Source organism: Enoplosus armatus, chromosome 13 (genome assembly GCF_043641665.1).
Source record: "Enoplosus armatus isolate fEnoArm2 chromosome 13, fEnoArm2.hap1, whole genome shotgun sequence".
Classification (NCBI taxonomy): Eukaryota; Metazoa; Chordata; class Actinopteri; order Centrarchiformes; family Enoplosidae; genus Enoplosus; species Enoplosus armatus.
Window position 1 is genome coordinate 967501 of NC_092192.1, and position 18251 is coordinate 985751.

The 18251-nt window shown below is 43.3% G+C and overlaps 2 protein-coding genes across 2 annotated transcripts; both read left to right on the forward strand.

Annotated features, from left to right (window-relative positions):
• Nucleotides 1-3781: 3781 nt before the first annotated feature.
• On the forward strand, nt 3782-8461 carry serpinf2a (serpin peptidase inhibitor, clade F (alpha-2 antiplasmin, pigment epithelium derived factor), member 2a). The gene is made up of 8 exons (XM_070917880.1): nt 3782-3835; nt 3923-4160; nt 4608-4751; nt 4857-4899; nt 5529-5674; nt 6738-6880; nt 7422-7626; nt 7992-8461. The coding sequence occupies exons 1-8, from the start codon at nt 3782-3784 to the stop codon at nt 8459-8461; spliced, it is 1443 nt and encodes a 480-aa protein (XP_070773981.1).
• A 1833-nt stretch (nt 8462-10294) lies between these two features.
• On the forward strand, nt 10295-15897 carry serpinf1 (serpin peptidase inhibitor, clade F (alpha-2 antiplasmin, pigment epithelium derived factor), member 1). Its single transcript, XM_070917404.1, has 8 exons — nt 10295-10373; nt 12576-12636; nt 12800-12995; nt 13726-13881; nt 14097-14300; nt 14459-14598; nt 14864-15074; nt 15394-15897. The coding sequence occupies exons 2-8, from the start codon at nt 12577-12579 to the stop codon at nt 15642-15644; spliced, it is 1218 nt and encodes a 405-aa protein (XP_070773505.1). The 5' UTR covers nt 10295-10373; nt 12576; the 3' UTR covers nt 15645-15897.
• Nucleotides 15898-18251: the final 2354 nt, after the last annotated feature.

Genomic DNA, 18251 nt, shown 5'->3' on the forward strand with positions numbered 1-18251 from the left:
TGACAAGACAAGGCCTCTTTCACGGGGGCCGATTGGTCGATACTGTGTTGAGTAGTCCATAATATTAAATACGAAAACACATCACTCAAGCTGATCAAATCCTCAGATAACTGTGACCGGCAGGGGTCAGTATGGACCTGCTGCTCTACATAAATAATATTCATTTCCTACTGAGTCTGTTTTTATGCTGATGATACCATCTTATATGTCATGTGTTTCTCCAGGTTAGTCTGACAACATGTAGACACATATTACAATCCTGTACGATACATTTGGATTATCAATCGATCAGGTGACAGCATTCAGTGCAGACAATACAAATGGACAACAACTATGGCATCCACAACTCAGTCTTCACCAACCTGAAGAAAAAACTGATCTTCTGCACGTCGTCACAACACAGCAACACGCTCACTGTAGATGAGTTCCAGCAGATTCTATGGCATGTAACAACAATCCTCAATCCTTCACCACAGTCCTGCCTTGTTAAAGCTCAGAGAAGATTCAACTGAGGAAGATGTTGTCCTGCAGTAACATCCTCTTCCTCCTTGAAGAAGTTGTGAAGAAGCTGGAAAAGGGATTTAACCATCTATGTCGAGTTCAGAGACAGGACGACTTCACGAGGAGTGAGCTCCCCATCACTCTCAACCCTGTTCAGAGTTTTACTCTGACGTCTGAAAGACAAACAGCTGCTCAGTGCTGCAAGAAGCAACAATAAAAACACTATTTCTAATGTTTGTTTTAAATAAAGCACTTCAAACTTTAAATATGAATCTCTGTGGTTTCTTGAGACAATGTCAGGACTTCTAACTTACTGGCACAAAGTTTCACACGTATTTTAAAAACAGAAGCTGAAAACAATCTGGTTAGTTGGGGTTGCGCCCCCCCCCCCGCGCTGGCTGAGGCCCTGAGGATTGGGGGGGCGTCCTCAACAGTGGTTTACAGGGTCAAGTGTATGAATGTGTGTGTGTGTGTGCAGCTGGCAAATGTGTCTGTTATTACTGGAAGTCAGGCAGCAGAGAGAATGTGTGGGAGGAGCTGGATGGTTTTTCTTTCTTTACTAACACACTGTGATAGTGCAACAAGCAGCCCCCCCCCCGAAATACACCATGATGCCAAAAGTATGTGGACAGCTAAATGTTCCCGTCAGACACACACACATATACATATATATTTATTTAATTCTTTCATCCACTCTTCAGGTTTCAAACTTTCCACCAGATGTTGGACTTGAAGAAATACTTTATCCAAACTGTGGCCACAAAGGTGGAAGAAAACTATTGTCTAAATACTAACACTGTTGTCTCATGTGGCATGAAAAGCTTTCCAACCAGAAGTTGAACAGCGTTTAGTCCAGCAGTCTAAAACTCTGAAACTATCGTCCTGCATGGAGAATTTGGCTTTGAGAACGACAGATGTCTGAATGTGTGTCATTTTGTTCATTTGAACAAGGACATCACCCCATGTAAATAAACAGATTCTTGAATTACGCTGAGGGCGATATTTACCTCGTATTTTGAAACAAACCTCTCTGCCTTTGCCAGATTTCAGACCGACATGAATCACATGAGTCTCTGAGGCTGTCGTGGTTCTGTGACGAAACCAGGAGGATCAAGGTGAAGGGGGCGAAGGAAGGACCCTGTTTGTTACAGAGCTGCATTGTGGGGGCGTTAAGCTGGAACTAGGCGGTCAGAACAAGACAAATACACGCCCACTCTCTGCTGAATGTATGTGCAGAGCGCCATGACGGCACAAAGCTGAAGGACGCTCAGTGCACGAAGCAGTCTGAATGTGAAACGCTGAGACTTGCTTTCAATCACTTTGAAAATTGTGCCAGTTTTGTTGTCAGGTTTAGCTCAAGTTCAACTTTAGCTTAGCTTAGTTTACTGATTAGTTTAGTTTAACTTTGTTAGTTTTATTGAAGTTTAGTTTAGACATAAGACAAGCAGTAAGTGACTTTATCACTTCTTATGTGACTACCAGTGAAACACTGATGAAAAATGAAGAATGAGAATGAATATTTCAATCCTCATGCACCATTTTAACAATTATTAATTCATAATTATGACCTTGGACTTGCTGGGTCTTGCTTATTAGGCACTTCATTAAATATGTGCCATATTATTCACTTACTCTCATTAATATTCTACATCATATTTATAATCTAGATTAATGCCTGATTAACGTTTCTAATTCAAATTTTCTAATTTATACTATTACATACAGAGGGCTACTGTCATTATTGTGAGATACTAAGTTATTAGTATTATTAGGAAGTTAATATTGGTGAAACCAAAGTCTTTGTTAACTCTACAAAGAGTTTTACAACTGTGGTGACCACAGGCAGAGCCATGATCGGTCCAGGGTTGATTATTAACCAGCCAACGGGGGCGGCAGTGGTTGAGTCCAGCCACTAAGCTGTCCAGCCTGCAGAAGGTTGACCATATCTGTTTTTACTCTTATTTTATTCATCTAATATTTTAACCCCTTTGGTTTCTCATCATCTGCCTCCACATCATACACAGGCCAGGTGAGTTCGGATCCTCTTTGATTTCTCCAGAGTATTTTTAAACTGCGTTCTGAGTCTGAGTCTGCTGCCAGTCAGTTTCAGCTCTGCTAAAACAATCTGTAGTTTAAAAAGACTCAACCAGTCATAAAGAGAGTTTTGAAGTCAGATTGAGAAGATGCAGCTCCTCAGGTCCAAAGATACAGATTGCATATATGAGCCTTATCGCGTTCATGTACTTCGGTGTATTTTGTGTACTGTGTATTCAGTGTATTGTGGCTCAGCAAAAAAAAAAGGGTTCTGAAACAGTAACCTTTAGTCCACTGGTAAACACAGCAGCCATATCTGAAACCTCGATTGACTCTAAACCGACTGACACTGATAGATACCATTACAATGAAAAACCATATCTGACTTTTTAATTGTCTTGACAGCTTTTAGCTTTACGGACGACAATGTGGGTCTGACAATCAAACACTTTGGTCCAGACTAAAATATCTTGACAGCAATTGGACGAGTTGACATGAAATTTGGTATAAACACTCCTAATGAATGGATCCTGATAACTAAGGTGATCCCTTGACTTTTCCTCCAGCAGCACCAACAGGACAGAAAACTATACCACTTCAGTTCATGACAGGTTACCTCTAAACCAACCAAATCTTTCAGCTTCAGTTGAACTTTGAACATACACGTTAACATGCTAATATTAGCATGCTCACATGCTAGGATGTTCTCATGTGCACATATCATATCCGTACTTAATCAGATACCTTCAGAGCAGACATGTGGCCTTCGTTGGACTGACTTTGGGGGACTTAACTGCTGCGTCCCTGAAAATTTCCAGTTACGAAATACGTCATAATTACATCGCGGTGGTCAGAATGTTTGTGTTCAGGCACTGAATCCTTGAAAACAACCATTTTTAAAATGTTTAATTTGAGGATAAGATGGGACTCAGATCTAGAAGGACGTAAATAACAGAAGCCAGATTAAACTAGATTTTTGTCTTTCTTCCACTCATATTATTCATCACATGCTGTTACAGATAATGATTATTGTCTGTGTGATTATTGTTCTTTGGTTCCTGGTTCACAAAGACAAAAGAGACAAAAGTGGACAAAAGAGATTAATTTTATCAATCTCATCAATAGATAAAAACCTGTAATGTGTTGTGGTAATCATCGATAATAATGTAGGCAGCCTCAAAGCCAGTTTTATGTCTGCCTCATGGTTGATGATGTCTCTCATGTTTTTCAGGCTGGTTGTTTGGAAATGAAGCTGTGTCTTCTTCTTTTCTTGCTTTGTCTCTGCTGTCTGGGACTGACTGTAAGAACCCCGTTCTAGTAAACTACTACATCCTGTATGTAACCGTACTCTTCAGAACGTGAACCCTGTCTGTCCTCCTGTCTTCAGGAGGAGCCCACTCCAGGAGCTCCTGTAGTCTCTGATCCTGAGGATGAAGAGGAGACGGAGGAGGTTCACAGCTGTGAAGGAAGGCGGGTGTTCAGCCCTGAGGAACACAGGGCAATAGGGGGCACCATAGAGCGCATGGGTTTAAAGCTCCTGGAAAAGCTGCCTGTTGGTCCACAGCAGCCGAACGTCCTCCTATCGCCTCTTAGCCTGGCCTTTGCCCTCGCTCAGCTCACCCTAGGTCAGAGTTTAATAACATTTTTTGATGAGAATTAAGAGTGCAATATTCAGCCAATTGTGTGCAGTACAGTAGGAGTTTTAACTGATTCACAGGCTGCTTCTCCATTTGTTCATCCGCACAACAATGGTGAGATTTCCATGTCCTACTTAAGCTGGGCCCAGGAATGGAGACACATTTTGTGAAATAAAGGCTAATCTCCCTCAATCATTTTGTTTGTGGGCAGTAATGAGCATTACAACCTCATGGGACCGCTAGTGTGGCAACAGATTTTTAGTCTGGTGTCATATTATCAAAGCAGAAAAACTTGACAGCAGCTCTGCCTCACGAAATCTTTGCACATGTAAAGCCACATGCTGAAGAGGCTGTTCCATATTCTTTATATCATCCATCAACTGATACTGTATATTCTTTAGAAACTATTTGTTCAGATTGAATTGTTTCTCTCAGGTGCTCGCAATGAGACTGAGAAGCTGCTGCTGAAGAGCCTTCATGCCCACAGTCTGCCGTGTTACCATCACATACTGGGAGGCCTTCTACCTCATTTCAGAAACACATCGTTGGAGGTGGCAACACGCATGTACCTGAGACCAGGTGTGTGGTGATGAGTGTTGAACTCACGATGGTTTCTAATACGTTTCATGCAAGATTCGTTTTATCCACCTTTTTCCATTTTCTCTGCCTTCTTTCATCTCTCAGGATTTGAAGTGAAGTTGTCTTTTGTTGAGGACTCTCTGGCCAGGTATCAACTACAGTCAGGCCATATACACACACAGTGGTTGAATGCACCTACCTTTCATTAACAGACTCTGAGAAGGATTACTAAAAATAGTCTTTACTCAGTCAAGAAAAAGGTTGGCAACTAGAGATCAACAAGGGCAAAAGCAGGCACGCTAAGTCTAAGAGCAGGAAGCTAGTCAAACAGGCTAAGGTTGGTAAACAATAACAAACTGGCAAGTGAAGAGCATGAATGAGGGCCACATATACTGGGGAGCTAATGGGCAAATGGGGAACACCTGTGGGGATGAGGTGGTCAAGTAATCGCTCGGGTGGAAAGCTCGATAGTGACGGCTGCTGGTCATGTGGAGAATGGCATGGTCTGAAAAGACAGGGCAGGTAGTGTGCATGTAGGCCTAAATTACTGAAGCTGGAGACTGGGGGAGAAAAGAGAATAAACATCGACAGCCATGACAATGTGAGCAGAATATATCAGACTGTAAGATACCGGACAGCATATTTTTAAGTTAATGGGAATTTACAGTTGCAGCAAGTAAAAGCAGTAATAGTGGATGTTTTTCTTACATCTATATGAACCAATTCTTCCAGTTTTGTTGTCGAACTTGTAAGTAGAAAGATTTGTTTCTTCTTCAGGTACCGATCACAGCCCGTCCCTCTGGTCTCTGTGGAGGAGGTCAACCAATGGGTGGAGAACGCCACCAACGGTCACATTCCTAACTTCCTGGAAAGTATTCCACATGACGTGGTGCTAATACTAATGAACGCTGTATACTTCAAAGGTGAACCATTCCACCAAAGACCACTCAGTATGGTTATCTATTTAGTTAAAGTGAAGACAGGAATAAATACATTAACTTTGGGCTACTTGACTTGCACACTGACATAAGTGCCAGAGTGGCCCAGGTGTCTTTCTCCCCCATAAACGACTCTTCTTAGGGGATCCCTAAGAGCTCCCTGGCCAGTTGGGAAATTAAATCTGTGCTGTCTATCCAGCGCCTCCAAAGGAAGGACCATATGAGTATCATCACCAGTTGCCTATATCATCACTCCAGTTGTAGAGCAGTTGCTTGATAAAAAGGTCTTTTTGAAGCATAGACCTCCCATTTGTGTCTTGTAGAGCGAAGCTAGCTCACCTGCAGAGTAACCCAACGTCGATTGCTTAGATCCTTGTTTTCATGCCTTCTGTCAATAGCAAAAACACATGACCATAGCTGAGGGTTGGAGCAGTCCCCAAAACCAAACCAGTCTCCAAAGCTGCTATTACTGCAACTGCAGCTGTGAGTCTTGCAATGCTTTTAATCATCACTCACGAATAAGACCCCCAGACTGCTGAAGTCCTCCACACAAGGGAGTTGCTGCCCATCAGCTGGGCAGAGCTCAGTCTTTTGAACACTGATATTTTTTTTAAAGATAATTGTTTGGCATTTTTTCCTTTTTTGACAGTCACATTGTCGGGAAACATGGGGAGAGAAAGGCGTATGACATGCAACAAAGGTCCCCAGCCGGGAATAAAACCTTTGTGGTTATGTGGTATGCGCCTTAACCATTAGACCCCAACACTTATCTTCACAGTGGCTGCAAATTGCTTCATTTCACGTCAGAGATCATGGTCAGGGCCAAAAGGACAACATCATCAGCAAACAATATACATGCCACCCTAATATCAGCAGACCAGACACTTTTCAGACCAGGGCAGATCCTTGATATCCTGTCCATGAACATTATAAACAGGAGAGGTGATAGGGCGCACCTTTAGCATAGTCCAGTGCTCATCATGAAGATGTAAATTCAGAGCCAGTAAGTTACTAATGATTCCTTCTTGCTCTCCCCTGTGTTTGTCAGGTGAATGGCAAACACGATTTGACCCCCAAGTGACCTCTAAGGGAGTGTTCTACTTAGACAACCAGAACTCTGTGTCGGTGGACATGATGAAGTCTGCCCAGTACCCTCTCCGCCTGCTGGACGATCCAGAACTGGAAGCACAGGTAACACCTGTACCTTAATGGGCACATCAGTGATGGTACCAATACTGTCCAAAATAAAAGAATAAAATTTGTGGATATGGCAGAGTTAAGGCAACATCAGTACCACCTACACCCAATTATCTTTACTACATTTAATTTTTCTCTTCATTTAACATATGATATACAAGCAATGAAACACAACCAAGTGTCCTGACAAAAACAATTGATGTGGCGGAGTTCTCAGTTGTCTTCGTTTTGTTCCAGCCGTCAGCTGGGGTTGTGAGCCTTGGATATTGACTAAAAGAATGATACAGCCGCAGTGAGTTTTCCTTTGTAGGGTAGCTGGTCTCACAGGGTAAGGAGCTAAAGACAGGACAGGAATTCAGAGCTGAACTGCAGCCCCCTCGCAGGGAGGAGCTTTTGAGATGGTTTGTAGAACTGATCAGGATTCCTCCTAGATATCTCCGGACATTAACCACCATGTGTTCCTATAGTCTATTTGTTCAGAGTTAGTCCATATGAAATAAAAGGAATAAAAAGAAAATCCCTCTCTCTCATCCAGGTTGCCAGTTTTCCCTTCAAGGGAAACACCAGCTTCTTAATCGTCATGCCCTTGCTCGGCAGAGGAAACGTCTCATCTGTGCTGCCAAAACTGAACATCTCCGACCTTTACAGACGTCTACCTCAGGAGAAAACAATGCAGGTCAACTTACCCAAGGTGAAGCTGCAGTACCGCCAGGAGCTCCAGGAAGCGCTGATCAGCATGGGTGAGAATTTTAGTTTCACTAAGACAGAACGGATGTCTGGAAGAAACAACATAGATAGGTGGTGACCCAAACAGCTAAACGGCAACACACACTGGTCATGTTGTGTAGCGTCACGTATCTGACGACCCTGTAACACACAGGACAGACGATACAGACGTAAGAAGGGGTCGATTTACAGAAGCCTGAGTGTGCCAATCCAGGGAGAGAATGTGATAAAACTTTCTGGAGCATCAATGCACTGGGAAGTGCTGATGGTCGGAAATAGGACAGTGTCCTGATGCAACAAGTCCGTCTATGCAGAGTACATCTGTCCATTCAGTCTGTAACTCTGCCCTGTTTTCTCTTTCTTTGATTCTTTCTATCAGGACTCGGCTCTCTGTTTTCGGGTCCTGACCTTTCTGGGATTTCCGACCACCCTCTGAAGGTGACAGGTGTCCGCCACGCCAGCACCGTAGAACTCAGTGAGGAAGGCGTGGAAGCGTCCGCCACCACTGTTGTAACCTCCATGCGCTCCGTCTCTCTTTTCTCCGTCAACTCCCCCTTCCTCTTCGCCCTTGTTGATGACACCTCCCTGGCCCCCCTCTTCATGGGCATCGTTACGAACCCCGCCTCCATGCTCAATGATGATCCCCATGGGAACAGCACCATGAGCGACCAGCCTGTGACGGAGGATGCCAGGACAAGAGACATAAACATCAATCACAGCAACAGGTCATGCAGTGAGACACAGCCAGCAGAGGGCAGCAGCATGCAGTTATGTAGCGCCCCCGCTGATGAGAGGGAGCAGCTGCAGCATGTAAATGGACTGGAGGACAGCGTCAGGAAGAAGAAATAACAGCGACGTGAAACCTGCTCCAAACCAGACGACTCTGTACCTGCAAGTTTCGAATCTTACGTTTCGTTAACGGAAAAGTGAGACATTTTTGGAAACATGCTTCTTGAGTCCTGAGTTACATCAGAACATGGATACCACTCTCATGCCTGTCAGGTAGATATGAAGCTGCTAGTTTAGCTTAGCATTGCATAAAGACTGGAAACGGGGAACCAGCTAACCTGGCTCTGTACAAAACAAAATCTGCCTTCCAGCACCTCTAAAGCTCACTGATTAACACTGTACATCTAATTTGTTTAATCTGAATAAAAACCAAAGTGTGAAAATTACAAATTGTGGTTTTTATGTGCGGGACTATTTCTTGTTTGATCACAGCGACTTCCTGGAGTCTTGTGCTGCTGAGGTTGCCGGGTAACGAGCAGAGACAGGCAAGAGAATCGATCTTTGCATCTAATTCTCTGCAAGAAAGCAAATAAGCATATTTCCCAAATTGTCAAACTTTCCTTGTCATGTAGATTCAGACATGCAGCAGAGGACTGTTTGGTCTTGTGTTGCTCAAAAGGTTTTGGAATTCAACATGGAAAACGATGCAAATGCACTGCAATTACAATGATCAGTATTGAGTTTTATATGAAAGAGTCCACAATTTGAAATACTAAAACTGTGTTTATAATCTCACTTCACAGGGTTACCACGTTGATTCATGTTTATCAAAATGTTTCTGATACAAATGTTAAAACACAGTGTTTAGAAAAAACTTTTAAGCCTGATGACAGCAAACAATGCACACACACACACACACACACACACACATAAAAAATCCCTGAGAAGACGAATGAAACTGTTTCATACAAAGAAACAATATTCCCTCCAACAAGTTGTGAATTATAATGTTGAGAGTATTTTTTTCTTCGCAGATGTTTTATCTACAATGTGATGATTTTAATTTGATATTCTAAATAAAATGTTGACACAAAAAGTGTATTGTGTTGTGGAAAACATTTTTTTTTACTCTGGATTTGTTTGGACGAAGTTAACTTTTCAAGTGGATTCACTTGGAGAGAAAGCTCTTCAGATAGGTTTCAGGTCCAAAGGAGGTCTTTCACAGAGCTGCTGGGATCTCTATTGTGCTTCCAGTGATGTATGAGGTGGTCCCAGGGGTGTTTTCTAGAGGGTTTCAGGGGTTCCAGAGGTAGTTGCCGGGGTTCTAAGGGGATACCAAGAATCCTTGAGGGGTCATTTTGGGTGCCTTAATGTGGTTCAGAGGTCCTTGATGTGTTTCCTTGAAGTTTCTTGGTTCCATGGGTCATTGATCTGGGTTTAATGAGTTCTTAAGGTCATTCCAAAGGCCTTTTGGGTCCTGGAGTTCTTGGGGGATCTCGGTGACTGCATCAAAGGTTCTTGTGTGGTTGTAGGAAATGTTCAAGAATTCCCAGGGGTCCCTGAGCTTCTGTTGCCCCCCCAGTAGGATTAGTTTACTTTATTATAATCTGAATGTATGAAAACACCTGAGAAGAAAACTGAATAAATTGTCTCCCCAATCTCAGTTTAATGTTAAATCAAACTAAATATTGCCACATGGCATTAAAAATGATCAGAAAGGGGGCATGGGAGGACGAGATGGTTTGGTCCAGATCATGAAAACCCGTACAGGTTCTGAGCTGGTACAGTTACACCTCAAACCATGTTTATGTTAAACGTTGCGGGCCCCTGACTTCTTGTCTTCTGTCTTTGGCTGTAAAGTTTCCTTCTCTGGATCCAGCCGTTTGTCAGTCTTGCGCGTGCTCTGTTGGAAGCAGCGGGGACGCGCGCCGCTGTGGGCGCAGAGCCAGGGGGCGTCAGCGGGGCCAAGACTCGCCTTGTCTGCAGCGGGAGAGACTCTGAGCGACGTGGACCGTACAGAAGCAGACGAGAGGTGAGTGCACTTTTATGCGCTTTTGTGGTCATTTTGCGCTTTTACGCACAACATTTGATCCAATCAATGGAAATTCATGTAGAGTGACTTTAGTTCTGCATGATGTGAGCGGGGCTGTGGTTCAGGCTGCAACTGTGACCGAAGGAGCCCGAGATGAAGCACAAATCCATGTTCGATGGACCGTCTTCGTCTAACATCGACTCACTGTTTGGCATTAAGACGCTCCCGTCCTTCCTCACATGAAGACACTTTTAGAAACATGGAACATGTTGTCTGACATGTTGACGTGTTTCCAGTCAGTTCAGTTCAACGTTTCCACCGAACTCTTTATATAATAGTTAATATAATCAGCACCGATTTACTCCAATTAAACAAACGTTAATCATTCGATTCTATTGTGTTTGAAATAGTTTTCAAGTTCAAAGATTGGACAAATACTAATAATGAAATAAAGAACTACTGTTATTTATATTATATTGTATTCATGAAGATCATTCTCATGTAAAAATGGAGTGCTGCTTTGCAGCTCTGGGCCTTTTTGAGAGCTTTACATCAGTTTGGAGGTCATTCGGGGTTGTAAAGATTTTTGTGCCAAGAACAATTTGATATCAGAGTTGAGGAGCAGCCAATGAGAAAGAGTATCAGAGAGGAGTTCCTGCTGTGTCAGCAGTTCGTCTTTGGTCTGCTGCAGGCCTCTGCAGGCCTCCGCAGGCCTCCATCGGGCCTGGTCACAGTCAACAATCTTACTCCACGACTCCTGGTCTGGCTGTGTGTTGAATCAGTCAGATTTGTTGTTCAATATGTGAGACAATAAAAAAGTGAGTTTCTATCCCTTTAACATCTTGTTGCATCAGACGATTGTGGGGAAGTTTGCAAATCAATGAGCAGGACTTCTTGTTATATAATTAGTGTGATCAACTCACTGTCTTCAAAACACGTTTTCCTTTTAAAATCATCATCGAGATCATTCGAGGACCCGCTGAGAGTCTTTGGAGAAGATGGAAAGAAAAGATCAGAATCTCAAAATCAGGACGAAGAATCTGCAGCTGGAAACTGGACGACAGCATCTGGGTTTCCCATCAGGCAGTGTGTGTGTGTGTGTGTGTGTGTGTGTGTGTGTGTGTGTGTGTGACTGTTGTTATTGTGAAACCACGACAACCAGGTCCAGATGTGTGTGTACAGAACAAAGAGACACTGTGTGTGTTTGACCTTTTCTTTGTTCCACTGTTTTAAACCTAATGATTGTTTAAACTGAGCAGCTGCAGTTCACCACAGTGATGATGGAAACGTTTAACTTCAACTGACCCTCAGAGCCACTGAAGAGGTGGAGTCACAGTGATTGATTTGGTCCAGTTTGTGAGAGAAATAGGCTGCAGAGATGACGTGGTCTTTCTCGTGGTCCTGACGGCGTCTTCATGTATATAAGTTTCAGCTGGTTGTATCATTTCATGGCCTCCCCCCTGCAATTATACAAAACACTGCTTTGAAATGATGTGGCTCTGACCGTCGTCATTGTCTTTGAACCTGAAAAGGTTCCACAAACAGACGATGATGTTTCTCTTAACATCGAACTGTTTGGGATCATTTCATCTATTTCTCCTCATCAGCAGTTTCGCTCCGAAGCTTTGCTTCTGTCTCTGTCACACATGTTACTTTCATTTGTCTTCGCCAAATTAGGAGTTCTTGGTTTGATGCAGCAGGTTTATGACTGTTATATATCACCACTAGGGCTGGGTAGTGAACCCCAGTACTTCTTTGTACAGTGTCTGTAACTCTGTCAAGTAATCACATGTCTGGTCAGAGTCTTAATCTTGTTGGCTGATGCTCTGATCAGATAGTTCCTGATCTGAAGGTGTCTCTGGTAGTGACTCTCAGCTCCTGGTTTATCTGGTTCTGGTTCACAGTCAGCAGACGGACTCAGTCAGAGACGAGCTGCTGAACATAGTGGAGCATTTAGCATTTTATAAAGAGACCGATGTTTCTCTCAGGAGGTGGAGGAGACCAAAAACAGAGCTAAACACATTTGTATTCTTAAACAAAGGCATCAAAAGGTTTTGGGACCTGTAGAGAAACTCAGGTGTGGTATCGATGTGCAGCCCTAATCACCTCACCAAACATTAGAATTAGAAACCTCTTCTCAATAAAATCTAGTTGGCGAGCTCTGAAATATATGAAAACTCTGTTCTCATGTTTTTCTTCCAGGATGAAGCGAACAACTTTCCTGCTGGTGTTTGGAGTCATCCTGAGCTTCTGTCAGGCTCAGGTATCACATCACCTCGTGATGTTTCATAGAGGATGCTTTAACGTTGGATAAGTCTGTTGTCATATTATAAATCTCATGTGCTGATGTGTTAGTCCGTCTGTGTTGCCATGGTAACATGTTGTCAGCAGACCTTCTGACTGTTGTCTTCATTGATCTGTTCCAGTCGGAGACGGGAGGCGAGGAGACGGGTGGGGAGGAGGAACACGTGGAGCTCTTCACCACACCGACGACTAAGATGGGCGCCGCCACCTCGGACTTCGGCTACAACCTGTACCGCGCTCTGGCGAGCCGCGAAGCCACAACCAACATCTTCCTGTCCCCCATCAGTGTGTCTGCGGTGCTGACGCAGCTCTCCATGGGTGAAGACACAAACACACAAACTAAATCCAAACTGGTGCTTTGGTTTTGACCGCCATGGTGTGTACAGACCCAACGGCCAAACTTGTTGAAATTCATTTCAGTTTTATTTGCTGCCCCCTTCAGGTGGTCGGCACCATCACACGATCGGTTTTGTTTCTCGTCTGTGACGTGTTCATTTTCGTTTCTTCTTTCATATGTGCCTTTTCTTCCTCTGTTCAGTTTCGCAGCGAATCGTTTAAACTGAGAAAGTAAAGCGAGACAGTGCAGAGGGATTACAGACAAACACAAAGTTCACCATTGTTTTTCATGCTCACTGCACATCACACTGCTGCACAAGCCAGACCTGAGAGTCAGCAAAATGTTTCCAAATATTTGAACGCCTAAGCTCTTTCTCATATACACATTCTGTAGGTTAGAGTCTGGCACCGGGATGAGTTCCTGCAAAAGGTGCTCTTTGAATTCATGGATACAGGTAAACATGAAGAAAATGTGTAGAAATAAACAGATAAAGAGGAAAAAAAATGAAACAATGTAAAAATGTTTTATTTTTTATCTCTACCAGCGTGATTTCAATCAGTCCTACCACTCAGTGAGAATATCTGGCCACATCTTCACATGGGGTTTTGAGGAGTGCTTAAAGTAAAAAAAAGTCAAAATATTCTCTAAATCAGATCATTATTGTTAATACAATATGTTAGCTCACTTAACATGATCCCGCCTATCCCCCAGGAGGGTCTGAGCGTGCTCAAAGGCAGCTGTTCAGGGCTCTGAGGTACCACACCCTGCAGGACCCACAACTCCACAACACCCTGAAAGCCCTGCTCGCCTCGGTCAGGACGCCCGGGAAAGGCCTGAGCTCTGCTGCTCGCCTCTACCTGGCACGACGTGAGTTCATGGAAATAGATACATGTTAGATGTTACAGGAAACTGTGTGAATCACACAGTCAACACTAAAGACATCAAAGGCGTTTTGTTTAGAGTCTGAAACATGTGTGAGAGCTGCTCCAGCTCTTTCTGGATGTTCTTAAGGCAGTCATAGACAGCGGCCTCCTCATGGACATTCATGGTGTTGACTGGCGGATTAAACCGTCTGTTCTCAGGACTTCGTCTGAAGCAGGACTTCCTCCCTCTTGTGGAGCAGCAGTATGGAGTTCGACCCAAAGCATTTCAGGGAGGACCCAGAGATCTTAAAGAAGTCAACGACTGGGTGGCTCTGGAGACGGGCAGGAAGGTACAGAGCTTCCTGGCCAAGTCCTTCTCCCGAAGCTCTGGAGTGAACGCTGTGAGTGCCGCCTACTTTAAAGGTATGTAAAAATCCTCTGACAGTCAAACTCTCCTGTAGATTTGAAAGGAAACTCGCTCGCTGGTGCATCGTTTGAGTGTCAGAGTGCTGCCTCTTTCTTTTTGACAGTTTTATGTTGCTTCTTGGATTAATACTGGACTTCTTCGCTGCTGTAAACAGGGAAGTGGGTGACTCGGTTCGGTCAGAGTGGAGCAATGGAGAACTTCCAAGTGGACGGTGGGGCACCTGTTCGCATTCCCATGATGCAACAGGATAACTACCCCGTGAAGATGGGTGTCGACTCCGATTTGAGCTGCACGGTGAGTGTTTTCTACTCTGAAACATCAGTGTGTGACCTTTAAACTTCGACAAAATGTGCTAAAATTTCGGCCCATTATGTATAACTGCTTATCCTGCGAGAGGTGGGCTTCACCTGGACAGGTTGCCAGTCAGTCACAGAGCTGACACTTAGAGACACTTCATTACCCAAAATCCCTGTGTGGTGACACCACCAACCAGCCTGTGATGCCTGAGTTAAAGTACTTCGATCCGCTTCCTGAGATTTCTCCTGTTGCGTTCCTCCAGATCGCTCAGATCCAGATGCAGGACGACGTCAGCATGTTCATCTTCCTGCCCGATGACGTGACCTCCAACATGACTCTGCTGGAGGAGAGTCTGACCGCCGAGTTCGTTCAGGACCTCTCCATGACGCTCCTACCTGCCCAGGTGTCTCTCACTCTTCCGGCCCTGAGGCTCAGCTACTCCACAGACCTGCTGCCGCTGCTCAGCGATCTGGGTGAGTCCAGGTCTGACCAGCAAAGACCTTCTGCCTTTTACGTGGATTTTCAGCAAATATGGATGCAAATAAAGAACCAATATTTGTGATTTTCAATAATCGATTATTAAAATAGTTGCTTAAAATTGTTAATTTTCTGCTGAATCGAATAATCGATTGACGACTTGTTGCAGCTTTAAAAGAAAAACTCAAATTCAAACTAGATCATATATGATGCAACACTTGTTCACTTGTTACGGCAGGAAGTGTGAAGTGTCTACAAATTCCCTCATCTTCCTCCCCTCCCCTCCCCTCCCCTCCCCTCCTTCCCTCCTTGCAGGTCTCGCTGATTGGCTAGCGGACACGGACCTGGAGAAGATCTCGGCTCAGCCCGCCATGCTCAGCAGTGTCAATCACAAGGTTGTCATGGAGACGGCACCCGAGGGGAACCTATACCCCGGTGCCACCTCAACGGCAAACCACCTGTCCTACCGAGTGGACCGGCCCTTCCTCTACCTGATCCGGGACGAGGCGTCGGGGGCGCTTCTCTTCATTGGCAGGGTGGTCAACCCCAAGACCCTGACGATATAACACACACACACACGCCACACACACTCTTAGCAGGTCCTAGGAGGGACTTCAGATATGGTGGCAGATATTTGCGAGGATATTTGATTTTGATTTGATTTTACATGATTTTTCTTACTTTTCATGTTGAAATGTTAATCTGACGGGAAACTCAAACAGACTGATACTCGATACTCTGAACTCACCAAAGGATTGCTTTGTAAGAAATAAATATTGTCTTTTGTGTGAAAAGAAATAAACACGACATGAAACGAAACACGCCTCTCTTGTTGTGTCGACAGATTTTGTGTTTTAGACTTGAGTTCAGTTACTGGTCAGAACATTCAGAGATTATTTGTATTATATTTCTGCTTAACGTTTCATTTTGACATCCTCAGAACAAACTTCACATGTTTAGTTTCATTTTAATTCTAGCATAGTGTCACATTTCTGTGGAGGTCAGGGTGGCGGGTGGGAGTGTTTCAGCTTTGACAGTGATTCACTTCTCATTTGAGGGTGAAGAATAAACGTCGGGTTTTTAATATTAAACCATGAAGAAATGATGTGACAGTTCTACAGAGTCATGCCGTATTAATATCAATCTGTTTATCAAATACGTGGTTCTGTCCAACTGATCACACTGTGACATATGACGACTGTGGAACGTCTCAAGCTGAAGTTAGTCTGCAGACACAGAAGCAGCTGCTCACTTTCTCATCATGAAAATCACGTGACTCTTCTTCCACATTCCCAAAACACTGCAGAGACGATTTTACCCCGACGCCAAAATGATTTTCCATACTTTACTGAGTATAAACACATCGTCTACGCAAAATATTCAGAGTATTCATGAGTTTATTAAACACAAAACAAGAAATATCTGATAAATTAAGTAAACAAGGAGTGTGTGTGTGTGTGTGTGAGTGTGTGTGTGTGTGTGGTGCACACATATGGTCTTGATTTTCCACACAGTCAGAGATTCCTGAGGTTTCTGAAACGCTGCCCAGAGGAAAGTGAGCTGACAGAGAAAAAGGAGACAAATAAGAGGAAGAATCTCAAACTCTGTAATCTAGAAGAAATAAAACCATGAATCCTAAAGTACAGCTACAATTATTGAATACTGCTCAGTTTTCTGCTCATCAACATCAACACACCTCAGTCTTCACAAGAGGGAGACAAACACTCAGACAGCAAACCCAGCAAGACCAGATTCTTCAGTCACACCATGAAAACAACCCAGCTGGACCTCAGCAGCTCCGGTCTTTTCAGAATAAATGTACAAATACACAAATCAAATCTACGGCCTGTCTTTGTCTTTGAAATACAATTTTGTAATTTTAAATTCCTGCTCTGAAGAGGATGAACTTATGACATGTTTAGCTCCACCACTGGTAAAGTCATGTGTACTGTATATACGTACACACACACACACACACACACACTTCCTTTACTCAAGTAAAAGTACTAATTCCACACTGTGCAAATACTATGTTACAAGTAAAAGTCCTGCATTAAAAATGTTACATAAGTAAAGGTATGTAAGTATAATCAGGACACTGTACTTGAAGTATTATAGTATTATTATAGTATTATAGTCCCTCTAGTCTCATTTGTCAGTTTGCACATGAGTGTGTGGATTTGAACCTGTGACCAGTGTTGCTCCTGACACTCAAGCAGAGATTCAAGAGGAAACAGAAGCGGCGCAAACACCGAAACATCCTCAGCTTCCTCTTATTTAGTGACGGCCCGGCGTCTTCGCGATGAAGCTGGCGCTTAGACTGAAACACTGCTTCCTGTCTGTGTCTGTTTGCGTAACACTTCACTTTCACAAGATGACGACATGATGAAGCACAATTATTTATAAGACTGATGATGATGGTGATAAAATATTACATCACAATACTGCAGATGACCTTGAAATGAGTCGGTTTCTTTTTTATTCTACTGCACAGAAACAAAGCGCCACATGATAACATCAATATTTAATCAACAAGTCTTAATAATCTCAATCATCTGGTTGTTACATTCTGTATTACTTCAAATAAATATATGATCTTTGTCACCTGGTCGCGACTGCATTGCTTTGTTTATTTTGTGCATCTATTTCCTTTATTTTATTTTGATAATAGTATTTCTTTGTGTCTTTTTATTTGAGATTTGGGTGGAGGTTACACTGTGAACCTTCTGTTTTTATGTTATGTATGTAAAATAAACAATGTAAAAAAGATATATTTGAAAGTTGTACGTTGGACTCTTTTTGTCTTTCACAGCATTAAGGCCTCGTGCTGCTGTCAATGTGTCCTGATTGGAAACCAGATGCTACCGGGTGTAAATGCTGAGGTTAAAGTAAAGTGTGCTTCCCGTGATTTGATGTTTTGTCAGACTGACGGACGTCATCTCAGCAGTTCACATGTTTGAACCTGCAGAGGAAAAAATGTGTGTTGAGCTCCAACCGTCACAGAGTTGGCATCATTATTCAACCAACAACCATCTGAAGCTGCTGCCAGGACTTGTCTCTCTGTGTGGGATTCATCAGAGCTCAGCAATCTCTCATATAAACACTGAGATAAAGATTGTGGTTATTATTGTATTTGGCTCTTAACTTGTTGCCTGTTTGTGATTAATGACACT